Genomic DNA, 26287 nt, shown 5'->3' with positions numbered 1-26287 from the left:
AACAACAAGGTTCAACCCGAAATTTCAAAAATTAATTAAAAAAAAAATCAATTAACTAAATTTGCTGGTTGAGCAAAACAAGGGAAGAATTAATAGTAAAAGTGCATTTAAAAAAAAACAAAAGGAGAAAAACCAAAAAAAAAATTTGGTCAACGAGTCAAGAAAAGTCAACGCTATAGTGCCCCAATGGTCAAAGTTAAACGCATCAAGGAAAGAAGGTGCGCGAGAAAGATGCGGGAACTCTTCTCCGTTCCCGGCAACGAATCTCTGCTCCTATTCTCGATTTGATTGATAAGCATCTCGAAGAGAAGCATTCCAGGACGATAATGGCGATCGGGTGGATGAAAAAGATGAAATCCAACTTCGGTGCTTCGTTTCTGTGGCTCGTTTGTCTCATCTATTTCACCCAGGTTTCTAATTCCTCTTCTTTTGGATTCAAATTTGGGGTTTTTTATTTGAATTTGTTTAATTAGGGATTCGATTTGATGTATTGTTTTTCGTAGTTGTTTTAGGTCGAAAGAACGGATCTAATTTATAAAATTAGGGATTTTGATCTCCATTTTCACTGATGCTGTTTGATTATAGGTTAAAGAAAGCATTTTTGTCTGAAAAGAACTTGTTTTGGCTAAAGGATTTCTTTAAATAAGCCATTTGTTGAATCAAGAGATGCCTCTATGAATTGTAATGAGAGGAAATTTACTTAAAGTAGTGTTAGAGCTTGAATTCTATCACAAATTGGCAATTTGATTGTAGGTTTTGCATCTTTTGGTGCTTAAACATGTACGAATTTTTCATTTGATGCAATAATTGGGCAAATGACAGTATCTGTATCTTGGAACTTATTTGCAAGCGATATACATAAATTGGAACTTAGAACCAGAAATTGCATGGAGGAATTTGATTAGTAAGGTGGAAAATTTAATCAATTCATACTTTGTGCTTTGAGGATGTATGATGACAAAAATAAGGTTTCTGTTTGTGTTTTTTTTGTTAAAGAAAGACAATCCCATGATAAAACTAAGCAATAGAATTTTTCTCTTGTTTGCTGGTTGTTATTTGAATTTTTTAAACATATTTACTAGTCTTTGACAGTATTCAGTCTTCCTTTTTGCTTGTTGGTCTCATGTTGTTAACGCTGTTCTCCTTTGACATGTTTTAATTTTATTTGTATTTTTTGGCTACAGGGGTTCAGATCCTTTGTATGGACTGCAGTTTCATACCAGATGAAAGATGTGTTGGGATTATCCCCTTCGGCATCTCAATTTGTTGTTTCCATTGCATATTTTCCATGGAGTATAAAACCACTTTATGGGTAGTTTGCCTTCTATTTTTGAACTTTCCATATTGTTAATATGACAGAAAAGGTCATTATATTTGTCTTGTTTTGATTATGCATCAATTTTATAGCTGCATCACTGCATTTCACTTGTACAGAATTCTGTCTGATAGTATACCTATCAAAGGAAGGAAGCGAGTGCCCTACCTTGTCATAGCGACTTCACTCTCACTTGTTCCTTGGGTTATCTTGGGTTCACCAACTCCTATGAGAAGCTCACGCAATTTTCTTACCATTCTCTTGACACTACAAAATATAGGATCTGCAATGGCTGATGTTGTTATTGATGCAATGATTGCAGAAGCAGTTCGGTCTGAGTTGTAAGTTCTCTTTTTGCCTTTGTGCTTTTGTTATTCTTTCTCTCATAGCAGTTGTATTCTTAAATCTGATTTGGTAAAGCCTGTTCTTTTGACAGAGCAGCATTTGCTGGTGATCTTCAGTCATTGTCTTGGTCAGCAATGGCCATTGGAGGGATATGTGGGAGTTTATTGGGAGGATACACTTTATCCAACCTTAAAATAGAAACAATCTTTCTTCTTTTCTCTGTTCTCCCAACTATACAGTTGATTTCATGTTCTTTTGTCAGTGAGGTTCCTTCAGGAGATATTGAGACTGTAAATGGAAAAGAAAATGGCTATTTAAAAGATGATATGAATGGTAGACCTTCGAATGGGAACTATATGTCTCATGAGAAGTCAAAGCCTGAAAGTCTGAGGAGGAGAAAGAATGGTCCACAACATGGTCAAAGGCAAGCTATCACCACAAAGCCTAATATTACTGAGCAAAAGCGAAGATCGCTCATAGCAAGGAGCTTTATATCTATTAAGACATCTATTTTTGATTTGTGCAAAGCATTTAAGAAGCCAATCATCTTAAGGTAACAGATGCTCCATTCCGTTGTTATTACTGTCTCTATTATTCCTTCTGAGATTCAATTTTGCAGTTCTTGTTAAGGCATCGCCATATGTTAACTAACGGTGATGCCAGGCCTATGGCATGGTTTTTTCTTTCACACGTTACAGTTCCAAACCTTTCAACGGTCATGTTCTATTACCAGACTGATGTCTTGCACCTGGAATCTGCCTTTTTGGGTAATGCACGTGTGGTTGGGTGGCTTGGCCTAATGGTGGGTACATACACCTACAACCGCTGTTTCAAGCACTTGAGACTAAGAAAAATCCTTATGTGAGTAAATTGATTCACTATTGTTTTGACTTGATAGTCTAAACTAATAAAACTCCTATGCTTATGAATTTATAGCATTTTGCAATTTATTGGAAAGCTATACTGGGTTAACTTTGGTAGTCATGACCATGGAGTATTGAAATCATCCAAATGCTCATCAATTTATTCAGTACTAGTTAAAGCTTGAAGTAAATGTGAAGGAGCAAACAAGTAATTTAGCTAAGGATGGTGCAAATTATTTATGGTTCAATTGGCATCTGGTGAAACCTTCTATATTGTCTGCATGGTTTCAGGTTTTTGGATTGGGAACTAGAACTGAAGATTGTTGATTAGCATTTGTTTTCTGTAACTGAATTTGCAATATTCTCATTGAACTATGCATTCTTGGAGATTTTTACTGTTTTAGATTTTGTTTTTCCATACAGCTCATGTTCAATGACAACCGACGATATGCCATTGATCTCATTATCCTTTCAAACTAAGCTTCAAGTATTTTGTATCTCTGTTCACGACTTATATTTTCAGTTTCATGCTATAGGTGGACTCATATCGGACTTGCCGTCATGAATTTTCTGGATATAGTTTTAGTATCTCGAATGCATGTTCAGTTTGGTATTCCTGACAAGTACATGGTTCTCTTTGGTTCAGCTCTGGGAGACGCAATTAACCAATTCAAGTATGTCTTCTAATCTTCGGAACATATGTATAATTTTCACCTAATGTGATCATTGCATCACCATTTTAACTGGTTGTTGATAATAACCTTTTGCACTGAAACGAGAGACGTCGATTTAACACATGGTGTTCTTGTTCTGTAGGATGATGCCATTTCTGATTCTTTCTGGACAACTTTGCCCGCCGGGAATCGAAGGAACCCTCTTTGCTCTGTTCATGTCGATAAACAACCTCGGCAACACATTTGGATCATTTTTGGGAGCTGCTTTGGCTTCACTGCTGAACATTTCATCGGAATCCTTCGACAAACTTGTGCTTGGCTTGAATGTGCAACTAATCTCTACATTCATTCCTGTTGCCTTCTTGTTTTTGATACCAAAGGATGCAACAGGGCAAGCATCATCTTAGTTGCAAAACCATTTGATTCTCACTTTATTGTCATAGAATTCATGATTAAAGGAAATCACAAGATGTATCAACTATGTTTTTTTTTTTTTTTGGGATTAATTGCTTATGAACAGTTGAGAGTTTTCACAATACAAAATTTGTTGAATTTCACTTCTGGTCAGAATGACTCATTAGTTTGAATGTATGATTTGGACAATGCAAGGAATCTGGACATTTTCTTTATAAAAAAAACATGTTCTTTTTAATTTAAGTCATTAAAAAACTTTTTGAATACTGACAAGTGTGCACTTTGGGCTAAAATTATTTAACATAATCAACCTGGAACCAAATAAATATTATCCAGAGGTTTTGACTAACTTCAGATTTTTTTATTTAATTTTTTTAATAAAATGTAGATAAGCTATATGTCAAAACAAGTGTAGAGTTATTATTTCAAAAAAAAAAAAAAGTTATTATTTCAATATATTTGTATCATTAATTTATCATTATGTGGAAACTAAAGTTTAAGCTCATCTCCTCAACAAGATACGAACCACAAAAGCGATTTTATATGAACATAGAAGTTAAAAACCATTTTAACTCAAGTTAAAAACATCATAATATTATCTTGAATTAAATTAACTATTTTCCAAAGGTGGCAAGGAAGTTTTGCCATATCTAGAAGGAAACATAGAACATCAATTAGGAATCAAATCAAGCACAAGAGTTGTCAAACAAGCAAAGATGAAAACTAGAATTTGAACAACAAAAAAAATAAAAATAAAAAGAAGTCAAACTGATAAAACCAGTCAAACAAGACTCTAAAATCAGGCGTTCTTGAGAAACTTCAAAGAAAAACAAAATACATCATTTCTTTCCCTACATAAAGAGAACGAAGGTCTCAATATTTTTCTAATCAATTAAAAGATCTAATCATCATGGCCTTGTTTGTGAGTATAATAATAATAATAATATTATTATTATTATTATTAATAGTTGGAGTGATAGGGAGAGTCACATGGTGGATATGGTGGAAGCCAAAGAAGTTGGATAAAGAGTTAAGAAGACAAGGGATTAATGGTACTAAGTATAAGATATTGGTTGGGGAAAGGATGAAGTTGAAGCCATGAATGAAGCTTGGTCCAAACCAATGGATCTCAATCACAATATTGTCCCTCGTGTACTCCCTCATGCTCATCTCATGCTTCAAACTTATGGTATATATTTTTATTTTATTTTATTTTTTATGTTTTATCTCTTTCCGGTTTCTTGACCCACTAATTTTTTAAAAGTTACCGGCTTTAAACTAGTTCAAGAGACGAGATATTAAATGTTTTTTCTTGTAGCAAATGTTTTTTATAGGCTAATTTATTAAAATAATGTTATTTTTTTTATTAATTCCCAAAATACGCATTTCTGTAACTATTTGCAAACGCATTTTCATATTTTATTATTTTTAAATTAGCGGGATCCCACAGTCGTTTTTAATATTTAAATTTAACTTTTTTAAAAACAGAGGGTGCCCGTTATATTTTAATATTAAGTTTTTATTTAAAACTACGGGAATCCTGCAGTTTTTAAATTAAAACATTTTAGATCCAAACCCTTTATAATTTTTATTAATATAATTTTCGCTCTACTATGTTATTTTTACTTTCACTAATCAGAACCTCCGTTAATAATTTAAATAAATAATTTTTAATATTTTTCACATAAAGGGAGGGTTGTCGAAATGAATTATCGGCAGACGTCAAGACCCTACTCCCTATCGTTACATGCCCATCGGACGAAATTAATCTTACCATCCATTTATAGCGTGGAGTCAGTATATAAACTCTCCAAAATTCTTTTTCTAAAACACACTACCATCCATTTGTTAGCTGAGTGCGGAGTATAAACTCTCCAAATTCCTTTTCTAAAACACACTAAGTATTAATTTCATCCAATGGCTCTCATGAATAGGCTAGGCTACTACGCCACTCTAATAATTTATTTCAACAACCCCTTATTATGAAAAAAATATTAAAAATTATTTATTTAAATTATTAACATAATTACATAATTAGTGAAAATAAAAAAATAACATAATAGAAGTGATTATAAAAATTAATAAAAAAATTATAAGGGTTTGATGTAAAATGTTTTTAATTTAAAAAAACTATCGACTCGCAGCTTTTAAAAAATAAAAAACTTAATATTAAAAAAATATAACGGCCCTCTGTTTTTTTAAAAAAATAAATTTAAATATTAAAAAATGACCGTGGGACCCGCTAATTTAAAAAAAAAATAATAAAAAAATACAAAATGCGTATTTCCGTAAATAGTTACAGAAATGCGTATTTTGGGAATTAATAAAAAAAAATAACATTATTTTAATAAATTAGCCTTTTTTATATACATAAAAATTTAAGTTTAAAATACTTTTCAACTCTTTAATTATGACTGGTTTATATGTTTTTCAAGATATAATAATTTTTTGTATTTATTTATAAAAATAAAATTTTGAATTATTTTAATAAAAAATGTTTCCTTGAAGTGTTTTTTAATTGTTTTTTATTCTAAAATTACTTAAACACTTTTTGATAAATTAATAGATTTAAATTTATTTATTTTGCACAAACTCATATATCTGTGTTTGTGTATAGACATCAAGCTCTTTACTTTTCATAATTTACTATGAAAATCTATTGGGAAAAAAAATTAAGATTCATTGAACTTTGGCTTCATATAATATTTCCAAGCTTTGGTGACAATTGAATTTGTATATATATATATATATATATATATATATATATATATATATATTTTGCAGGAAAGACATCATTCAAATGGTTTGGAACAACACCCATAGTGAACATATGGGAGCCAAAATTATTAAGAGAGATCTTATTGAACAAAGATGGGAACTTTGTTCAACCAGAAGTGAATCCTCTAATAAAAATGATTTCAAATGGAATTAATAGTTTGGAAGGAGAACAATGGGCACAAAGAAGGAAGATGCTCAAACCAGCCTTTCATATTAACAAACTCAAGGTTCTTTTTTTCTTTCATCCTTTAAATTTATTATTATTATTATTATTATTAGTATTATTATTATTATTATTATTTAAATAATGTTAATAAAAGAGATTAAATTTTAATTTTTTAATTACAAACAAAATGATTTAGAAGGAAATCATTTCTGAATAAAATAAACACTATTTATCAAAAAAAATAAAATCCATAATTGGTCAATATACTAAAATGTTGATTTTGTACTTTGATCTTTTCTTTTATTTTAAATTATTAATTTCAACATAGAGTCTTGGTCTGTTGGCATTGAGTTTTATGTATAGCATGTTGGTGTTTTTATCAAATAGACGGGTTTGAATCTCAACTCATATAGGATGAGAGCACATACATACATGTTGATGTATTAACTCCATGCATGTGCATACTCCAACATGTTTTGTTTATTTTGTAAAAAAAAACATGCAGAGTGCCAGGTATTACATCATTAATGATCAATTAAATACTAAAATAATTTATTAGACATGATTTCTTCGTATACTAGGGCTAAAATTAACATTTGAGTATTGTTTAAAGATAAATTATGAAATTCATCATTTTTGGAATCTCAATTGATTCATTATAACCAATTTCACATGATTATTGAAATGATTGAGTTCTTGGTTAAAACAGGAAATGGTTCCTAATTTCCAAACAAGTTGCATTGAACTGATCAAGAAGTGGCAAAAGTTATTGAGTGAAGAAAGCTCTTGTGAATTGGATGTTTGGCCTGAGTTACTGAACTTAACTGAAGATGCAATCTCCCGGACAGTTTTCAGTACTAATTTCGAAGAAGGAAAGAGGGTCTTAAAACTCCAAACAGAACAAATTACTCTTGCCATTGAAGCTGCAAGCTCGATTTATCTTCCCGGCTTCAGGTTCATACTCATCCTTGTTGGTAGTTAGTATTTTATTCTCTTTCCTACTTAAAATTCGAAGGTTCAAATCCTATTCGTGGCATGTCTACAATTCGATAAGAGTTTTTTTTTTTAATGTATCTTTATTATATCATGCAATTGCTTATGTAATTTTTTCTTTTAATCTTTTGTTAGATTTGTGCCGACTACAAAAAATAAGAGGATTAAGTTCATTAACAATGAGATCAAAAGAACATTGAGAGATGTTATCCACAAGAAATTAGACTCTATGAAAATGGGAGGAAATGCCGACGATGACATACTAAGCTTGATGTTGCAATCGGCTAACCTTAACATCGCCGGAGAAGATAAAAATACGAAGAACAACAAGATCACTATCGATGATGTTATAGAGGAATGTAAGGGATTTTACTTGGCCGGAAAAGATACCACGGCAAATTTACTCACTTGGATGTTAATTCTCTTATCAATGCATCCTATTTGGCAACAAAAAGCAAGGGATGAAGTTCTTCAAACTTGCGGAGAAAACATGCCTAACTTTGAATCACTCAACCGTCTCAAGATTGTGAGTTTCGTACTTTTTTTTATCATGTTACTATTTATATTAGATCGTTATTTTACATAGTTATATATTGTTTTTTATACGTAGGTAAATATGATACTACATGAAGTATTAAGATTATATCCGCCTGTCATCGCACAAATTCGACACACAGAAAAGAAGACAAAATTAGGAGACATGATATTACCGGCCGGAGTTCATGTTTTGATACCGACTTTACAAGTTCATCATGACGAAGAATTTTGGGGGGAAGATGCTGAAGAGTTTAATCCAGAGAGGTTTAAAGAAGGAGTTTCCAAGGCATCAAAGGGTGAAAATGCATACTTTCCATTTGGTTGGGGTCCAAGGCATTGTTTAGGGCAAGCATTTGTAATGATACAAGCAAAGTTAGGGTTGGCAATGGTGCTTCAAAATTTCTCTTTTGAGCTTTCACCTTCTTATGCTCATGCTCCTTCAGTTAGCATCACTCTTCAGCCTCAGTTTGGAGCTCATATTATTCTTCGTCGACTTTAATGAGTTGCCGAAATATTGAAATATGTTTGGATTGTTCGATATATTTTAGTATTAAGTTCTTCGAGTTGAGATGAGTTTTCATTCTAATTTGTTAACAAGTTATTTGTTCTCATAAAAAATATGAAAATGTATTGAAACTACCATGTAGAATTGAATGTATTGAAATAAAGCCAAAAACATTAAATATATACAAAATAATATACTAACATATCTTGCATGAATACATCAAAGTACATACAACTGAACACAAAATAGTTAACAAGAAAACAAACAGGAATCTCCATGGTTGCAATTGAAGATGCACAACATCATTTTCATTGCATCATTTTCTCGTGGTTGCCGAGCCGATGAATCCTGTGAAACAAACACAAACAAATATTACAAAAAAAAAACAATAATAATAAACTACAAGATGAATGAGACTTTGAAGAAGAATCCTGTGAAACAAAGAATCCAATTAGATGCCCAATGTTCAACTTTGTACGTAGTGCCTTCTCAGAAGCTTTTTTTACAGAAAAAACTTCATCCAAAGCCGGCACAATTCAAATACATGGCTCCATGAACTTTGGCTCCATCGCCGTTAACTCAAACTTCAAGACAACCAAACTTCATGACCACCTATATATAAATTAGCAGTTGGCTTGAAAGTAGAAAGAAACTCACTGTCTGGTGTTTGCTAATCATAAATCAATGGAACAGAGTCTGGTTATACAAGTGACAGTGTGTGTATTTGTAGTGATAGGAGTGCTGGGGAGAGTGTTATATTCTATATGGTTGAAGCCCAAGATGCTGGAGATGCAACTGAGAAGGCAGGGACTCCGAGGGAACAAGTACCGACCGTTGGCGGACATAAAGGATGAGGCGGCCTCTTTGAAGGAGGCTTGGTCCAAGCCGATGGAGCTTACACACGAGATAATACCTCGTGTGATTCCCTACGATCACCAGATGTTTAAGAGACATGGTAAGTCAAGTAATTTGCAGATAAAATTAAGAGTGTGATTTTGTTCATCTGGAGAAATGTGTTCTTGTGTTCAGGCAAGATGGCATTCAAATGGGCTGGAACAACTCCGAAACTGAATATTTGGGATTTGGACATGATGAGGGAGATCCTGCAAAACAAATCCGGAGAAATTCTCAAGCCACGAGTGAACCCTCTGATAAGGCTTCTTGTGATGGGAGTTGCTAGCCTTGAAGGAGAAGTATGGGCACATAGGAGGAAGTTGATCAATCCCGCCTTTCATATGGAGAAACTCAAGGTCCCATTGCATGTTCTTGCAGAATTCCATGATTCATTTATGTTAAATGCAAATGCGAACATATTATTTGGACTCAATTCAAACCTGAAAGTTTAAGATATTGATGTTAAAAGAACTGTGTAATTGGTTCTGACAGGGAATGGTACCTGCTTTCCGAACTAGTTGCATTAATTTAGTCAAGAGGTGGGAGAAATTGATGAGCAGTGAAGGATCATGTGAAGTGGATGTCTGGCCTGAACTTCAGAATCTAACAGGTGATGTGATCTCTCGAACTGCATTCGGTAGTAGTTTTGAAGAAGGAAAGCAGATTTTTGAACTTCAAAAGGAACAAGCTGCTCTTGTCATTGAAGCTGCTCGTTCAGTATATCTTCCAGGCTTTAGGTACATTCTCTCTTGCTAGATAAAGATGATGTAAAAGAATACAATTATCGAATTAAAAGCCTTTCTGTCCAGATTCCTGCCAACTGCAAAGAATAAGAGGAGAATATTCATCAACAGTGAGGTCAAAAGAATGTTAACAGACATCATCCACAAGAAAATAGATTCAATTAAAATGAGTGGAAGCGCCAATGATGACTTACTCAGCATGTTGCTGCAATCCTCTAACCTGAATTTGGCGACTGAAGATAAAAACAAGAAGAACAATGAGATCACAATTGATGATGTAATACAGGAATGCAAGTTGTTCTACTTAGCTGGCCAAGAGACCACCTCAGTTTTGCTTACCTGGACATTGATTCTCCTGTCCATGCACCCTACTTGGCAGCAGAAAGCAAGGGAAGAAGTTCTTTATACCTGTGGGAAGAATACACCTGACTTTGAGTCTATCAGCCACCTCAAGATTGTAAGTTGAGGCGCATAAACTTGAACCATACATATTATGAGTACCATCACATTGATTCAAATATTTCGAACTAAAAAAAGTATTTTCTTCGTTATTGCAGGTAAACATGATATTACATGAAGTATTGAGGTTATATCCACCAGTCGTCTTTCTGCTACGCTATGTAAACAAAGAAATCAAATTTGGAGATATAACATTACCTGCAGGAGCTGAAGCCTTGATACCTGTCCTACAAGTCCACCATGATCCAGAAATCTGGGGAGAAGATGCTGAAGAGTTTAACCCAGAGAGATTTTCCGAAGGGGTCTCAAAGGCATCAAAGGGTCAAAATGCATTCTTTCCTTTCGGTTGGGGCCCAAGAATATGCATAGGGCAAACATTTGCCATGATAGAAGCAAAGCTGGCTCTGGCAATGATTCTTCAACATTTCTCCTTTGAGCTCTCACCTTCCTATGCTCATGCTCCTTACACTGTAGTAACCCTTCAGCCACAATATGGAGCTCATCTTATTCTTCATCAACTGTGAGATCATCAACTAGCGAGTTCTGGCCCATACTGAGCTTCCCACTAGCCTACAGTATATTATGTGTGTTTCTTAATGATACCAAGAAAAAATAAAATACAAATATCTGACTATATTGTGTAGTTGAAGGTGAAGGTGAAGGGGAAGGTGAAGGTGAAGGTGAATCCTTGCCTTTGTCAGCAAGCATTATAAGTTATCAAGCATATGTAATCCTGGTTCATGTTGGTGACCAAGCAAAGAATCTATTTGATTAAGAACAACAATAACTGAAGAACCAAATACATTAAAACACATATGCTCCCAAAAAGAATAGCATTCACCTATCACTATTCACTATGACATGATTAACAATTTAGCAGCAACAATAAGAGAGAAAAACAAGCTTCTTTAAGACTGACATCTTTACTGGAAGGTTCCAAGCAAGTGATCGAATGATATACATATTTCAATGTAGATGCAGTTAAAACAGAACTACAAAGATGAGCAAAAGAAAACCAGAAATGTACACATGCTAGCCATAGAACTAATCACCCAAAGTCTTAAAAATGATAGGTACCATCATCACCAGAGCCCCATACAAAGAGAGGTCATTTATCCAGAGGCAAGCATACACAAGAATTCCCTTAAAATCACAGTCAAGAATAAAACTTTGTCAATTAATCAGATGAAATAATCATACAGAACAGTGAATTGAGTTTCCAAAGTGTCATCTTTCAACATTAACTAAAAGATGATCAATTAAAATTAGTGACATACTAATTTATTAGTCAAATACAGCTCACAATCTGTCTTGAGATTACTTCCAAAAAATTTCCAAGCCAAAATCATTAAGCTTAGTAACCAAATGTTATGAAATAATGATCTAATACAGCCACTAAAATAACATAATTTGATGCTAAACAGATCGAATTTTGATCCCAAACAAATCAAAATTAAAGATTAATATTCAATTAAAACAAAAGGAATGAAGAAATTTAGCAAAACAAGATTGGGCATCCCCCTCCGCAGGAATGAATGAGGACAAGATTGGTAGCCAAATGAATCACAAAAACAATCAATCAATTCAAATTAACCACAGAGAAAAAACTCAAATGATACAAAGAAACACAAAGAAAAAGGAAAATTCAAAGATTGGGGAATCACAGACCAGCGATCGCATGCCGGAGAATGAGGAAAAGAGAAGGTGCCCTGGTCCTCGCCGGCGAGGCCTCCCATGGAGGACTCGAGCTCCGAAGGTACTTTTTACTAAAACCCCGTCACGAATCAAGAAATAATGAATTAGTCCCTCACTTTTTGGTATAAAAGGACAAGAGGATTGCTGAAAAGATATACAAATACCGTGAATCCGTGATACATTAGTTACAATGACCTAATGACTCTTTATAGATTTAATATGTAGGCTGGACTAACACGTAAAATAATAATAATATGTTATATGTACTAAAAATAATATATGGAAAACTATAATTTTACACAAATAAATCTCTCTGCATGAACTGCAAGGGCGAAGGTAAAAGTTAATTTTAAGAGGGTCAAATTAAAAAAAAAAATATGAGGGGTCAAATAATAATTTTCATAAATATTTTCTAAAAAAATAATTTTTATATTACATATATTTAAATTTGTAAAAAATAAAGATCAAACAATATATTTATAAATATGTTTTTAAAATATAATTTTTTTTATTTTATATACAAATTTACAAAAATATGGTGACCAAATAATAAATTTTTGTAAATATTTTTTAAAAATATAATTTTTTTAAAACTACATGTAATTTATAGAAAATTAGAAATAACTTCTCTTTCGGACTTCTTGAACCATATCAAATAACTCTTTTCACAAAAAATCCACCATAATATTTATACAATATATATACAATATTTTGTGTAAAATTATACATTACTAAAAAAAAATTTACTTTGCATCACTCACCCACCATTCCGTTCCGTTTGAATAAATTACAGCTAGACCATCTAATGATTTTCACCTCAACTTTTGTTTTTGTTTTGTTTTTTATTTTTATTTTAATCCTTTAAAAGGACAATAAACAAGGGTCCCAATAAAAATATTTTTTAATTAGAATAATTGGAAAAATAAATAAATCACCGGCACCATATTTTTAAGAAAGACGACAAACGCCAGAATCCAGGGATGAACACGTGGGGGAACCGCGCTCAACACCGAACCGTATCCTTACCTTGCGCAAGATGGGGATCAAACTCGGGGAGCCACGCTCGAAACTCGAGACGAATATCCTACACAAGGGACCCGATACTAATAGATTAAATGGTTGTTGGCATCACCGGCACCACATGACGCACTTTGGTCAAATTGGTGGTAACTTTATAGTTGTATTTTGATTTTTGACCAAAAGAACATATTTTAAGAGGTTTTTTTTTAATTAAGGAGAAATTTTGTTTGATTATGATTTTTAAGAAAACATTTACTTAAAGTTTTAAATAAAAAATTATTTGAATAGATAAAACAGTTTTGCGTTTTGACGAGTGACCACATAAATGTTTTTTTTTATTTAAATTTAAAAGGCATATGAGCCACATGTTTTACACCAACCATGACAAAATATTGAATGCTCTATAGAAAAGTATATCTCTCAAATTAAATAATTTTTTATACATAATTAGAAACCAATTATTAACCATCCAAATCCCTAACATTAAATCTCTATCATTTTGACTAATCTTTTACTAACTTTTTTTCTAACATGTAAAAATGATATGCCCATAGAAAAATTCTACAAAGCAACCCCAAACACCTTTGAATTGTTTTAAAAATATTTTTCTATCAAATAAAAAAATATTTCAAATAACCCTCATACTATTCAAATATATATTAACAAATAACGACAAGCACTCAAATTTTAAGAGTGGTAAAAAAACAAACAAATATAAAAATATACTTGTTACAGTGACTTACCATATGAATACTTTTTGAGTATAATTAAAAATTAATGAAGAATTTTAGCCCACCGATCTCAAAACAATCCGCTTATAATATTTGAAAGATATAATATGCAAACAAAATAAATCACACATATTAAAAATAAAATAATAATAATAATAATAAAATAATGCACCGACATAAACACTGAGCTCTGATCCCTGACCCATATCATCAATACTTTCCTTGCCTGCCAAGCCAATGAAGACCAAAAAGCCATTAAAATGTAACCAAAATCACAGTAATACTAATAACACATCTCTAAGTCTTTAAACAACACTTAACAAAGATTCAAAGTCAACAATACAACCTTCATAGATATTTCCATGACTCTGACTCTATCCCAATGAACTTGAACCACAAGCAAGACAACCTCACATCTCTCTTTATATACCACTAAAGATGAGTATCTAGTTACTCAGTAGCACTTGTTATTAATCAGAAAAAGCAATGGAAGAGAGTCTAGTAACACTAGTGCTAGTATGTGTGTGTGCAGTTGTTACAGGAGCAATACTGAGAGTGTTATACTTAGTATGGTTCAAGCCTAAGATGCTAGAATTGCAGCTGAGAAAGCAGGGAATACCCGGGAATAAGTACCGGCCGTTCACCGGGGACATGAACGATGAAAAGGCCGCCGTCAAGGAAGCCTGGTCCAAGCCAATGGAGCTTACTCACAGTATAATACCTCGCGTAATTCCCTACAATCACCATATGGTTAAGAGATATGGTAAGTTGAATAATTTGAACATATAATTCGGTGTGTGAGTTTGTTTACCTGGAAAATTTCATTGTTGTGTTCAGGCAAGATATGGTTCAAATGGAATGGAACAACTCCGAGAGTGAATATATCTGATCCAGACATGATAAGAGAGATTCTAGTGAACAAGTCAGGTCATTTTATCAAGCTAAAAGTGAACCCTCTGATAATGCTCCTTACAATGGGACTTACTGCTCTTGAAGGAGAAGTATGGGCACAAAGGAGGAAGTTGATCAATCCCGCCTTTCATTTTGACAAACTCAAGGTTCAACTTGCAATTTGTGATATATTTCATTGTTTTAATTTGCATATGTCAATGTTAAAATATCTGAGTTTTTGGTTATAACAGGAGATGGTACCTGCTTTTCGAACTAGTTGCATTGGTTTAGCTGAAAGGTGGAAGAAGTTAGTGAGTGCTGAAGGATCTTGTGAACTGGATATCTGGCCTGAATTTCAGAATTTAACAGGAGATGTGATTTCTAGATCAGCATTTGGTAGCAGTTTTGAAGAAGGAAAGCGGATTTTCGAACTCCAAAAGGAACAGGCTGTTCTTGTCATGGAAGCAGCTCGATCGCTGTACCTTCCCGGCTTTAGGTACATTCCATCTATCTATATTTATTGTGTGTAACTGAATGCCCTGACTTGATAGTTTTTTGTTGTATAGATTTCTGCCAACAGCAAAGAACAAAAGAAGAATGTTTATTGATAAAGAAATTAAAAGAATGCTGAGAGAGATCATCTGCAAGAAGTTAGATTTAATGGAAATGGGAACAAGTGCTAATGATGACTTACTCGGCTTGCTTTTGCAATCCTATAACCAGAACGCGGCCTCCAAAGATAAAAACAAGAACAATGGGATTACGATTGATGATATAATAGAGGAATGCAAGTTGTTCTACTTTGCCGGTCAAGAGACCACTTCAGTTTTGCTTACCTGGACATTAATTCTTTTATCCATATACCCAAATTGGCAGCAAAAAGCAAGGGAGGAAGTCCTTCATACCTGTGGGAAGAACCCGCCTGATTTTGAATCCATCAGTCACCTGAAGATTGTAAGTTCTAGAGTAAACTTATACATTTATATGCAAATTTAACTAACTTAATCGATATGGAATATGTTCTTTATTGTTACAGGTAAACATGATAATACATGAAGTACTGAGATTGTACCCACCTGTGACTCTAATGGCTCGACAAATAAACAAGAAAATCAAATTAGGAGATATAACATTACCTGAAGGAGCTGAAGTCTGGATACCTGTCCTAGAAGTTCACCATGATCCAGAAATATGGGGGGAAGATGCTGAAGAGTTCGACCCACAGAGATTCTCTGAAGGGGTTGCAAAGGCATCAAAGGGTCAGAATGCATTCTTTCCTTTCGGTTGGGGACCGAGAATATGTATAGGGCAAACATTTGCCATGATAGAGGCAAAGCTAGCTCTGGCAATGATTCTTCAACGTTTCTCCTTTGAGCTCTCACCTTCCTATGCTCATGCTCCTTTCACTGTAATAACCCTCCAGCCACAATATGGAGCTCATCTTATCCTGCATCACCTCTAAGGTCATGAACTATAAAATTTTATGCTGCAGTATACTACATCAGCTTCTTATAATAATACTGGAATAAATAAAACACAAATACCAGACTGTATTGTGTAGGTGAAGGTGAGTCCTTGTATCGGTCGCAAGTATTTCTATTTTCTGTAGTATATGTTACCCTGGTTGTATCAAATAAGAAAAAAAAAAAAAATTTGGGTGAAGGTTCATGTTGAACACCTAGAAAATTACCTGTTCGATTTAGCACAAGGATAACTGAAGCACTATTCTAATATATAACTGCCTCCAAACAATTTAAAAGCAGCACAAAAATAAAATTGCTAAACATAAAAATGGTGAGAAAAACAGGCTTGTTTGTGACAATTCACGAGGAAGCGAATATAACAGGCAATAATATAAAATGCATGTCTGAATATTTATTATACATTTCATTTTAGATGCAAGAATAAGTACAAGGATGAACTAAAGAAAGAATGGACACATACAAGTACAAGCTTAGTACTGATCTCATATGCACAGCCATTCCTGAATAAGAATTTACTAAATTGATCACACTAATGTTTGATTTTTCATCCAACTGTAAACTGTTCCAAACTTGAATCATAAAAGAAGAGAATCTTGCCTGTGGATTTCATACATCATAAATCATCCATCTTACAAATTCTCGAGTAATCCTTAGCCAAAAAACCATGAACATTAACCATGAAAACACTTGGATGAGTCTTTTTTTTCCCCCCCAAATCCCAAAATTGTACCTTCTAAAATAAATAAATAAATGTGCAAAGTAACCCAAGCACCCTTGAAGTGTTTTATAAATATTTCTATAAAAAAAAATCAGAAAAAAAAAAATCCAAATAACCCTCACATTATTTAGAAGTATTTTTGGAGTTATATAATTGTTTTGGATGATAACAATAAAAATATTTTCTAAAAAGATGAGATGAAAGGAAGAGCAGTTTGGTGACTTACAAGTGATGAGAGCACGAGAATATAATTTTGGGTATAGTTTAGAAACCAATTGTGAATTTTTAGCTCACTAATCTCGAAACAACCAGCTTATAATATTTCAAAAATTAGCATGCAAATAAAAAAAAAATCAAAGGTTTAACATAAAATAATAATGAAAATGAAGAACAGAGACATCATGGTGGGTGGGGACCTTAATGGAAGCACCAGACATTGATCACTCATTCATCTGTTCTCTTGGCTGCCAAGCCAATGAACACCAAAGACCAAAGCCATCAAAAGATGAACAAAAGTCACAGTAACACTAAGAACACGTCTCTAATTCTTTAAACAACACTTACTGAAGTTTCAAAGACAAAAAAAATTCTTCATAGATATTGCCATGTCTATAGCTCCAACCTGACCAACTTGAACCACAAGAAAGACAAGCTCAATTAATATCTATGGCTCCATCCCAACCAACTTGAACCACAAAAAAGACAAGCTCACTTCTCTCTATATACATATCTCTGTGTGTGTGTGTGTGTGTGTGTGTGTGTGTGTGTGTGTGTCTATCTATATATAGGACTATAGATGAGGGTCTAGTTAATCAGTAGCAATAGTTGTTAATCATAAAAGCAATGGCAAAGAGTATAGTTACACTTGTGCTAGTGTGTGTATGTGCAGTGATCATAGGAGTATTATGGAGAGTGTTATACTTGGTATGGTTGAAGCCTAAGATGCTGGAAATGCAGCTAAGAAGGCAGGGGATCCCCGGGAACAAGTACCAGCTGTTAACAGGGGACAGGAACGATGAGAAGGCCGCCTTCAAGGAGGCTTGGACCAAGCCAATGGAGCTTACTAACAGGATAGCACCTCGTGTGATTCCCTACCATGACCACATGGTTAAGAGCTACGGTAAGTTGAATAATTTGATCAGATAATTCAGAGTGTGAGTTTATTTACCTGGAAAACTTCATTATTGTGTTAGGCAAGATATGGTTCAAATGGAATGGAACAACTCCAAGAGTGAATATATGGGATCCAGACATGATGAGAGAGATCCTGTTGAATAGGTCAGGTCACTTTATCAAGCCAGAAGATAACCCTCTGATGAAGCTCCTTACAATGGGACTTTCTACTCTTGAAGGACAAGCATGGGCACAGAGGAGGAAGTTGGTCAATCCCGCCTTTCATTTGGACAAGCTCAAGGTTCCACTTGTAACTAGTGATATATTTCATTATTTTAATCTACATATGTCAATGTTAAAGTATCCAACTTATTGGCTATAACAGGAGATGGTACCTGCTTTTCGAATTAGTTGCATTGGTTTAGCTGAAAGGTGGGAGAAGTTATTGAGTGCTGAAGGATCCTGTGAACTGGATATCTGGCCTGAATTTCAGAATTTAACAGGAGATGTGATTTCTAGATCAGCATTTGGTAGCAGTTTTGAAGAAGGAAAGCAGATTTTCAAACTCCAAAAGGAACAAGCTGTTCTTGTCATGGAAGCAGCTCGATCGCTGTACCTTCCCGGCTTTAGGTACATTCCATCTTTCTATATTTATTGTGTGTAACTGCATGCCCTGACTTGATTATTTTTTATTGTATAGATTTCTGCCAACAGCAAAGAATAAGAGAAGAATGTTCATAGATAAAGAAATTAAAAGAATGCTGAGAGATATCATCCGCAAGAAGTTAGATTCGATGGAAATTAGAGAAAGTGCTAATGATGACTTACTCAGCTTGCTTTTGCAATCCCATAACCCAAATGCGGCCTCCAAAGATCAAAACAAGAACAATGGGATTACCATTGATGACATAATAGAAGAATGCAAGTTGTTCTACTTCGCTGGTCAAGAGACCACTTCGATTTTGCTTACCTGGACATTGATTCTCTTATCCATATACCCAAACTGGCAGCAAAAAGCAAGGGAGGAAGTCCTCGATACCTGTGGGAAGAACCTACCAGACTTTGAATCCATCAGTCACCTTAAGATTGTAAGTTCCAGACTAGACCTCTACATACATATGTATATTTACTAATTTAACCGAGATATGGAATTATGGCCTTTACCATTACAGGTAAACATGATATTACATGAAGTACTGAGATTGTATCCACCTGCTATCAATCTGGTTCGACTTGTAAACGGAAAAACCAAATTAGGAGATGTAACATTACCAGAAGGAGCTGAAGTCTTGATACCTATCCTACAAGTCCACCATGATCCAGAAATCTGGGGAGAAGATGCGGAAGAGTTCAACCCACAGAGATTTTCTGATGGGGTTTCAAAGGCATCAAAGGGTCAGAATGCATTCTTTCCTTTTGGTTGGGGCCCGAGAATATGTGTAGGGCAAACATTTGCCATGATAGAGGCAAAGGTAGCTCTGGCAATAATTCTTCAACGTTTCTCCTTCGAGCTCTCACCTTCCTATGCTCATGCTCCTTTCACTGTAATAACCCTTCAGCCACAATATGGAGCTCATCTTATCCTACATCACCTCTAAGGTCATGGACTATAAAATTTTAAGCTGTGGTATACTACATAGTCCTCTTATCTGTCAGCAAATATTTCTATTTTGCAGATAATATGTAATGCTGGTTTTATCAAATAAGAGAAAGATAAAGAAAATTTTTGGGTGAAGGTTCTTGTTAAACATCAAGAACATTACATATGCAGTTAAGCACAAGGTTAACTGAAGCACCGTTCTAATATATAAAGCCTCCAAACAATTTAAAAGCAGGACAACAACAAAGTTTTAAAACATTAAACTGATGAGAAAAACAGGCTTGTATCAGACTGCCAACCTTCTGTGAAAATTCACAAGCAAGTGAATATAAATGACAATAACAAAAAATAGCTGTCTAAATATTTATTATAGATTTCATTTCAGATGCAGTTGAGACATAACTACAAAGATGAACTAAAGAAAGAATAAACTCATACTCCTACAAGCTCAGTACTGATCTCATATGCGTTCGCATTCCTGAATAAGAATTTACGAAATTGATCACACAAAGGCTTGAGTTTTCATCCCTGTTCCAAACTTGAATTATAAAAGATGAGCATTTTGCCTGCGGAATGCATACATCGTAAATCATCTCTCTTGAAAATTCTCAAGAAATCTTTCGCTGAAGAACCATGAACATTAGCCATCACAAAAAAAAAATTAGATGAGTATTTTTTTTTCCAAAACTCCGTAATGATACCTTCTCAAATAAATAAATAAAATCTACAAAGCAACCCAAGTACCCTTGAATTGTTATATAAATATTTTTTATATAAAAAAAACATCGGAAAAAAAGTCTAAATAGCCCTCATATTACTTACAAGTATTTTTGGAGTTATATAACTCGTTTGGATAAGAATATAAATAAATATATTTTCTGAAAGAGATGAGATAAAGGGAAGAGCAGTTTGGACGCTTATAAGTAATGAGAGCAAAAAATTATATTTTTGGGTGTACTTCAGGCACCGATTATGAATTTTTAGCTCACTGATCTAAAAAACAATCGCTTATAATATTTCAAAAATTAACATGCAAATAAAAAAAAAAAATCAAAGGTAAACATAAAATAATAATGACAATGAAGAACAGAAACATCAAGGGTAGGACCTTAATGGATAAGCACCAAACATTGATCACTCATTCATGTCTTCTCTCGGCTGTCAAGCCATTGAATGCCAAGTCATGAAAAGCGGAACCAAAATCCTGGTAACACTTAGAACCACATCTCTAATTCCTTGAACACTACGAAAGATTCGGAGCCAACAAAATCTACATAGATATTTCCATGCCTTTGGCTCTAGCCCGGCCAACTTGAAAAGCTAGAAAGACAAGCTCACTTCTCTATATATATAACTACAGATTGAGATTCTAGTTAATCAGTAGTAATTGTTAATCATAGAAGCAATGGGAAGGAGTCTAGTTACACTTGTGCTAGTGTGTGTATGTGCAGTAATTATAGGAGTATTAGGCAGAGTGTTATACTTGGTATGGTTGAAGCCTAAGATCCCCGGGAACAAGTACCGGCTGTTGACAGGGGATATGAACGATGAGAAAGCTGCCTTCAGAGACGCTTGGTCTAAACTGATGGAACTTACACACAAGATAGCGCCTTGTGTGATTCCCGACCATCACCATATGGTTAAAAGATAAGGTAAGCTAAATAATTTGCTCATATAATTTAATCAATTTATAAAGCCCTTGCATAAAATTGAATATAGTTTTCAACTAACCAGATCAGGAAAAAAAATTTATTTATCCAATACTTTTTACAAAAGAAAGAAGTCCCAGCAGACCCGGAAATGAAGGAATAGTCATCTTTGATGAAGAAGAGAAAAAATCTTTTTTTTTTGGATACATGAATAGAAGATTAAGAAGACTAATTAGTCACCCATAACTATTTCTTCCTTTCATTTATCTCGTCGGTAAGTATTTTCTTCCATTCTATAATTCTATTTGTATCCTTATTGTCCATTAATGAATTCTAAATGTCTAAGAGTGCTAGTTTATTTACCTGGAGAAATTCATCATTATGTTCAGGCTAGATATGGTTCAAATGGAAGGGAACAACCCTGGAAGCGAATATATGGGATCCAGACATGATGAGGGAAATCCTGTTTAACAGGCCAGGTCACCTTATCCAGCAAAAATCGAACCCTCTGACAAAGCTCCTTGCAACGGGAATCTCTTCTCTTGACGGAGAAGCATGGGCACAGAGGAGGAAGTTGATCAATCACGCCTTTCATTTGGACAAACTCAAGGTCCCATTGGCAACCTGTGATACATTTCATTATTTATTTATTTATTTTTGCCTGCACATGTTGATGGTTATATAACAAAGTTATTGGCTACAACAGGAGATGGTACCTGCTTTTCAAATTAGTTGCATTGGTTTAGAGGAAAGGTGGGAGAAGTTAGTGAGTACCAAAGGATGTTATGAACTGGATATCTGGCCTGAATTTCAGAATTTAACAGGAGATGTGATCTGGAGATCAGCATTTGGTAGCAGTTTCGAAGAAGGAAAACGGATTTTCGAACTTCAAAAGGAACAAACTCTTCTTGTCATTGAAGCCGCTCGATCAATATATCTTCCCGGCTTGAGGTACATTCCATCTTTCAATATTTATTGTGTGTAACTGAATGCTCCAACTTGATAGTTTTACATTGTATAGATTCCTGCCAACTGCAAAGAATAAGAGAAGAACATTAATCGACAAACAAGTTAAAAGGATATTGAGAGAGATCTCCACAAGAAGCTAGATTCAATGAAAATGGGAGGAAGCGCTAATGATGACTTACTTGGCTTACTTTTGCAATCCCATAACCCGAACGCTACCTCCAACGATAAAAACAAGAACAATAGAATTGCAATTGATGATATAATAGAGGAATGCAAGTTGTTCCACTTCGCAGGTCAAGAGACCACTTCGATTTTGCTTACCTAGACATTGGTTCTCTTATCAATGTACCCAAATTGGCAGCAAAAAGCAAGGGAGGAAGTCCTTGATGTCTATGGGAAGAACATACCTGACTTCGAATCCATCAGTCACCTTAAGATTGTAAGTTCCAGAGTAGTCTTACACATTCATATGCATATTTATTAACCTAACTGATGTGGAAATATGCTCTTTACAATTACAGGTAAACATGATATTACATAAGTACTGAGATTGTATCTGCCTCTGGTCATACTATTTTGACGCATAGACCAAAAAATCAAATTAGGAGATATAGCATTACCTGCAGGAGCTGAAGTCATGATACTTGTCCTACAAGTCCACCATGATCCAGATTTCTGGGGAGATGATGCGGAAGAGTTCAACCCACAGAGATTTTCTAGAGGGGTCTCAAATGCATCAAAACAGAATGCATTCTTTCCTTTCGGTTGGGGCCCAAGAATATGTGTAGGGCAAACATTTGCTATGATAGAGGCAAAGCTAGCACAGGCAATGATTCTTCAACATTTCTCCTTTGAGCTCTCACCTTCCTATGTGCATGCTCCTTTCATTGTAATAACCCTTGAGCCGCAATATGGAGCACACCTTATCCTACATCAACTCTAAGGTCATGGAGTATAAACTTATATGCCGCCATATACTACATCTGCTTCTTATAATAATTCCTGAAATAAATAAAATACAAAAACAAATACCTGACGGTATTGTGTTGGTAAAGGTGAGCCCTTGTATATGAAAGCAAGTATGTCTATTTTGCAGAGTATATGTAATCCTGGTCCTATCAATTATACAATTCTATAGAATAAGTGTCTCCAAACAAGATCCTCAAATCATCCACCACCAGCACTTGAAAAGCAGCACAGCAATAAAATTGCAAAACATTAAAATGATGAAAAAAAAAGGCTTGTATGTGAAAACTCGCGAGCAAGTGAATATAGTGGACAATAACATAAAATTAAGTTCTAAATATTTATTACACTTTTCTATTTAGGATGCAGTTGCGACATAACTACAAAGATGAACTAAAGAAAGAATTGACACATACACCAACAAGCTCGGTACAGATCTTATATGCACATCCATTCCTCAATAAGAATTTACTAAATTGACCACACAAATGCTGAGTTTTCATCCATGTGTTCCAAACTGGAATCGTAAAAGATGAGCATATTTTGTGTGGCATTCATACATCATAAATCACCTCTCTTGCAAGTTCTCAATAAAGCAATAGCCCAAAAACCATAAACAGCAGCCATGATAGGATAAAATATAAACAAACTTGTTATTTGATTCTTTTAATGAAGGTTCTCATTCAAGTAGTACAAAAGGAAGACATCCATCATGAAGAAGAGAACACTTTGCATGATCACGCGATGCATTCAAGTTTAAGCACCAGAATGAAAATACCAAGGTACCGCAGAATGGCAGTAAGGAATAATCAAGATAAGAACTTTATCCAGAACAAGAAAATGAAAATCATGTCAGCAAAATTGTTTCCTTGCAAATAGTTGAGTGAATAAAATAAGATCAATGATAAGTAGCCAAAAGGAAAAAAAAATTTTGATAAAAGACTCTTTCTTTCCCTATAATTATCTCAATCACACATTCACAAAAATTCCACAATCCACACCAAAATGAGTTCAAGATCAGAAATTGATTAGTGAACAAACTACAAACTAAATTCAATCATCAAATTTCAAATTCATAATTCAATTGAAACACTTCGATTAATGCGGAAAAGATTGGTACCCAAATAAAGCTCAAACACAATCAAACAAGCTAAGAAAAAAGCCGAGATGAACTCAAATGATCCGAATACGCACATATAGCACTGACCAGGATTGGAATTAGGGCATATTTGTTTTGAGAAGCGTGAGGACGTGCTGGCCGCGGCCGTTCGCCGGAGCTGGATGCACGGACACCTTGCAAGAAGAGTTTGAATCCTTTGGCAAATAAACGTTATTGATTTCGCCGAAATAATTGGTAATAAACGCAGGGTGAGTTCGCAAAAGTGGCGTGCAATTGTGCATTTTTACAAAAAAAACACTCCTAAAAAATTAAATATAAAATTAAGGAAATATTGGGTTTACGCCAAAATCCTATAAAGTTGTATGATTTTGCAAAAACAGACCTGGAAAATTAAACATTAATTTTTTTTTTTCCGATGAAGTCAAGCGACAAAACGAAGGATAAACGAGTACGAAAGTGTATCAAACTAAGCATTAACCTCTCTGCCATGCAACCCTGGAGAAAATAATTAGAGGTATTCCTCACACAAAATTTCTATACAAAACCCAAAATGTGAATTATAATCTAGAGACTCTCAATCATAAACACGAATAGTTACCGTTTGGCTAGCCCATGATACCTTAAATATAGATTTTTCAAACTGAGTTGTTTTTCAACAATTTGTGATTTTGCAACATAACCCAAGAATTTTACTTGGTTAAAATCATATTTCTGAAATTTGAAGGAACAACCCGGGAAAGTTTTATAATAAATTTAAAAATTACTGGTTTTTTTTTAGGCAAAACTTGCATAAAATTTTGTCCACCTCAAAATCTACGCAAGATGAGAATATAAAATGCTTGCTAAATTTACAGTTGCATTTCACGTTTATACACATTTTTTATTTCTTTTATATGGAAGGTGCTTCTCGTCTATTTGTATAAACATTTTTTACTTCTCTTATATGGAAGGTGCTTCTCGTCTATTTGTAGAAAAAAAAACTTTGTTTTTGCAAAACTGCAATCAACTTTTATAAAAAATTTCAAAATTATTAAGGTAGCGTTTGGTTAAATGTAGTTAAAAATACAATGGATTTCAAATTATAATGTAGTTGTAATTACTGTATTTAAAAATATGAGGAGTGTTAAATCTAGTTTATGGTTTGATGTAGTTGGAATGTTGGATTATAAAATTTTGTGTTTGGTTGGAGAGATTTATAAATATGGATTTGGTATATGGTCACCTAAGATAAGATTACCTTATATTCAATGATAAGTAGTATTTATTAATTATAAATTATATATATATATATATATATTATTATTATTATTATTAAATTTTGGTTGTATTAGTTCAATTTATATAAATATTTTTATAACCAATAAAATAATTTTTAAAAATATCAAACCATAGAGAAATAAGTATCTTTTAGTAAATATATTTCATTTGTCTAATATTTATGTTAAATATATTATGCTTATCCCTCTAATTTAGTTTAGCCCTAAAAAATATTTTTAAGCATATATTGTGTAATTTTATGATAAAAAAAATATATTAAATTAATAAATATCTTCTTTTGAATAATCCATAACATATTTTCATTTAAAAAATAAAATAATTAAATAATTAAAAATGATAAATTAACTAATTTAGGATAAAAAAAACT

General features: G+C 33.7%; 6 protein-coding genes and 3 long non-coding RNA genes across 12 annotated transcripts; 6 read left to right on the top strand and 3 right to left on the bottom strand.

The window, feature by feature from the left end:
• The first annotated feature begins 214 nt into the window (after positions 1–214).
• Positions 215–3754, top strand: LOC120281384 (probable folate-biopterin transporter 4). The gene is made up of 7 exons (XM_039288228.1): positions 215–410; positions 1185–1312; positions 1435–1656; positions 1752–2213; positions 2324–2521; positions 3060–3197; positions 3340–3754. The coding sequence occupies exons 1-7, from the start codon at positions 327–329 to the stop codon at positions 3602–3604; spliced, it is 1497 nt and encodes a 498-aa protein (XP_039144162.1). The 5' UTR covers positions 215–326; the 3' UTR covers positions 3605–3754.
• Positions 3755–8017: 4263 nt separating this feature from the next.
• Positions 8018–8584, top strand: LOC120280097 (11-oxo-beta-amyrin 30-oxidase-like). The gene is made up of 2 exons (XM_039286827.1): positions 8018–8074; positions 8159–8584. Exons 1-2 carry the CDS (start codon positions 8039–8041, stop codon positions 8582–8584), a joined length of 462 nt encoding a protein of 153 aa, XP_039142761.1. The 5' UTR covers positions 8018–8038.
• A 163-nt stretch (positions 8585–8747) lies between these two features.
• On the top strand, positions 8748–11245 carry LOC120280794 (cytochrome P450 CYP72A219-like). Its single transcript, XM_039287740.1, has 5 exons — positions 8748–9545; positions 9620–9840; positions 9977–10221; positions 10294–10684; positions 10785–11245. The coding sequence occupies exons 1-5, from the start codon at positions 9275–9277 to the stop codon at positions 11208–11210; spliced, it is 1554 nt and encodes a 517-aa protein (XP_039143674.1). The 5' UTR covers positions 8748–9274; the 3' UTR covers positions 11211–11245.
• A 2923-nt stretch (positions 11246–14168) lies between these two features.
• On the bottom strand, positions 14169–15419 carry LOC120280566. Of its 2 annotated transcripts, none has more exons than XR_005542358.1 (5): positions 15285–15419; positions 15106–15196; positions 14944–15017; positions 14752–14866; positions 14169–14358 (listed from the first exon to the last, which is right to left on the bottom strand). It is a non-coding gene; the product is annotated as an uncharacterized LOC120280566 (long non-coding RNA). The 2 variants fall into 2 exon arrangements; XR_005542359.1 differs by having other exon boundaries at positions 15106–15168; positions 15285–15408.
• On the top strand, positions 14574–16685 carry LOC120280563 (cytochrome P450 CYP72A219-like). The gene is made up of 5 exons (XM_039287433.1): positions 14574–14895; positions 14970–15190; positions 15275–15519; positions 15590–15977; positions 16060–16685. Exons 1-5 carry the CDS (start codon positions 14619–14621, stop codon positions 16483–16485), a joined length of 1557 nt encoding a protein of 518 aa, XP_039143367.1. The 5' UTR covers positions 14574–14618; the 3' UTR covers positions 16486–16685.
• Positions 15432–15859, bottom strand: LOC120280568. The gene is made up of 2 exons (XR_005542361.1): positions 15718–15859; positions 15432–15593 (listed from the first exon to the last, which is right to left on the bottom strand). It is a non-coding gene; the product is annotated as an uncharacterized LOC120280568 (long non-coding RNA).
• LOC120280567 lies at positions 16569–18519 on the bottom strand. Its single transcript, XR_005542360.1, has 3 exons — positions 18394–18519; positions 18147–18316; positions 16569–16643 (listed from the first exon to the last, which is right to left on the bottom strand). It is a non-coding gene; the product is annotated as an uncharacterized LOC120280567 (long non-coding RNA).
• LOC120280564 (cytochrome P450 CYP72A219-like) lies at positions 17820–20073 on the top strand. The gene is made up of 5 exons (XM_039287434.1): positions 17820–18345; positions 18419–18639; positions 18724–18968; positions 19039–19426; positions 19511–20073. Exons 1-5 carry the CDS (start codon positions 18069–18071, stop codon positions 19934–19936), a joined length of 1557 nt encoding a protein of 518 aa, XP_039143368.1. The 5' UTR covers positions 17820–18068; the 3' UTR covers positions 19937–20073.
• A 498-nt stretch (positions 20074–20571) lies between these two features.
• LOC120280565 (cytochrome P450 CYP72A219-like) lies at positions 20572–23169 on the top strand. 3 transcript variants are annotated; one of them, XR_005542356.1, is made up of 5 exons: positions 20572–21590; positions 21673–22197; positions 22294–22538; positions 22609–22995; positions 23078–23169. XR_005542356.1 is itself a non-coding variant. In XM_039287436.1 (3 exons), the coding sequence occupies exons 1-3, from the start codon at positions 22036–22038 to the stop codon at positions 22694–22696; spliced, it is 495 nt and encodes a 164-aa protein (XP_039143370.1). In that variant the 5' UTR covers positions 22010–22035; the 3' UTR covers positions 22697–22737. The 3 variants fall into 3 exon arrangements, 1 of the variants encoding a protein (XP_039143370.1); XR_005542357.1 differs by having other exon boundaries at positions 20574–21590; positions 21977–22197; XM_039287436.1 differs by lacking the exons at positions 20572–21590; positions 23078–23169 and having other exon boundaries at positions 22010–22197; positions 22609–22737.
• Positions 23170–26287: the final 3118 nt, after the last annotated feature.

Source organism: Dioscorea cayenensis, chromosome 17 (genome assembly GCF_009730915.1).
Source record: "Dioscorea cayenensis subsp. rotundata cultivar TDr96_F1 chromosome 17, TDr96_F1_v2_PseudoChromosome.rev07_lg8_w22 25.fasta, whole genome shotgun sequence".
Taxonomy (NCBI): domain Eukaryota; kingdom Viridiplantae; phylum Streptophyta; class Magnoliopsida; order Dioscoreales; family Dioscoreaceae; genus Dioscorea; species Dioscorea cayenensis.
This window is presented reverse-complemented; position numbering and strand designations above follow the sequence as displayed.

What these genes read in the sequence shown, in the direction of transcription:
- LOC120280097 (XM_039286827.1), top strand. Translation starts at nt 8,039, where the DNA reads ATGCCTAACTTTGAATCACTCAACCGTCTCAAGATT. An exon ending in CACTCAACCGTCTCAAGATT is followed by an intron (nt 8,075 to 8,158) that starts GTGAGTTTCGTA and finishes TTTTATACGTAG; the next exon opens with GTAAATATGATACTACATGA.
- LOC120280794 (XM_039287740.1), top strand. Translation starts at nt 9,275, where the DNA reads ATGGAACAGAGTCTGGTTATACAAGTGACAGTGTGTGTATTTGTAGTG. An exon ending in TTCATATGGAGAAACTCAAG is followed by an intron (nt 9,841 to 9,976) that starts GTCCCATTGCAT and finishes TGGTTCTGACAG; the next exon opens with GGAATGGTACCTGCTTTCCG. An exon ending in CTATCAGCCACCTCAAGATT is followed by an intron (nt 10,685 to 10,784) that starts GTAAGTTGAGGC and finishes TCGTTATTGCAG; the next exon opens with GTAAACATGATATTACATGA.
- LOC120280563 (XM_039287433.1), top strand. Translation starts at nt 14,619, where the DNA reads ATGGAAGAGAGTCTAGTAACACTAGTGCTAGTATGTGTGTGTGCAGTT. An exon ending in CCATATGGTTAAGAGATATG is followed by an intron (nt 14,896 to 14,969) that starts GTAAGTTGAATA and finishes TGTTGTGTTCAG; the next exon opens with GCAAGATATGGTTCAAATGG. An exon ending in TTCATTTTGACAAACTCAAG is followed by an intron (nt 15,191 to 15,274) that starts GTTCAACTTGCA and finishes TGGTTATAACAG; the next exon opens with GAGATGGTACCTGCTTTTCG.
- LOC120281384 (XM_039288228.1), top strand. Translation starts at nt 327, where the DNA reads ATGGCGATCGGGTGGATGAAAAAGATGAAATCCAACTTCGGTGCTTCG. An exon ending in GTCTCATCTATTTCACCCAG is followed by an intron (nt 411 to 1,184) that starts GTTTCTAATTCC and finishes TTTTGGCTACAG; the next exon opens with GGGTTCAGATCCTTTGTATG. An exon ending in AGACTAAGAAAAATCCTTAT is followed by an intron (nt 2,522 to 3,059) that starts GTGAGTAAATTG and finishes TTCATGCTATAG; the next exon opens with GTGGACTCATATCGGACTTG.
- LOC120280565 (XM_039287436.1), top strand. Translation starts at nt 22,036, where the DNA reads ATGATGAGGGAAATCCTGTTTAACAGGCCAGGTCACCTTATCCAGCAA. An exon ending in TTCATTTGGACAAACTCAAG is followed by an intron (nt 22,198 to 22,293) that starts GTCCCATTGGCA and finishes TGGCTACAACAG; the next exon opens with GAGATGGTACCTGCTTTTCA. An exon ending in ATATATCTTCCCGGCTTGAG is followed by an intron (nt 22,539 to 22,608) that starts GTACATTCCATC and finishes TACATTGTATAG; the next exon opens with ATTCCTGCCAACTGCAAAGA.
- LOC120280564 (XM_039287434.1), top strand. Translation starts at nt 18,069, where the DNA reads ATGGCAAAGAGTATAGTTACACTTGTGCTAGTGTGTGTATGTGCAGTG. An exon ending in CCACATGGTTAAGAGCTACG is followed by an intron (nt 18,346 to 18,418) that starts GTAAGTTGAATA and finishes TTATTGTGTTAG; the next exon opens with GCAAGATATGGTTCAAATGG. An exon ending in CTGTACCTTCCCGGCTTTAG is followed by an intron (nt 18,969 to 19,038) that starts GTACATTCCATC and finishes TTTATTGTATAG; the next exon opens with ATTTCTGCCAACAGCAAAGA.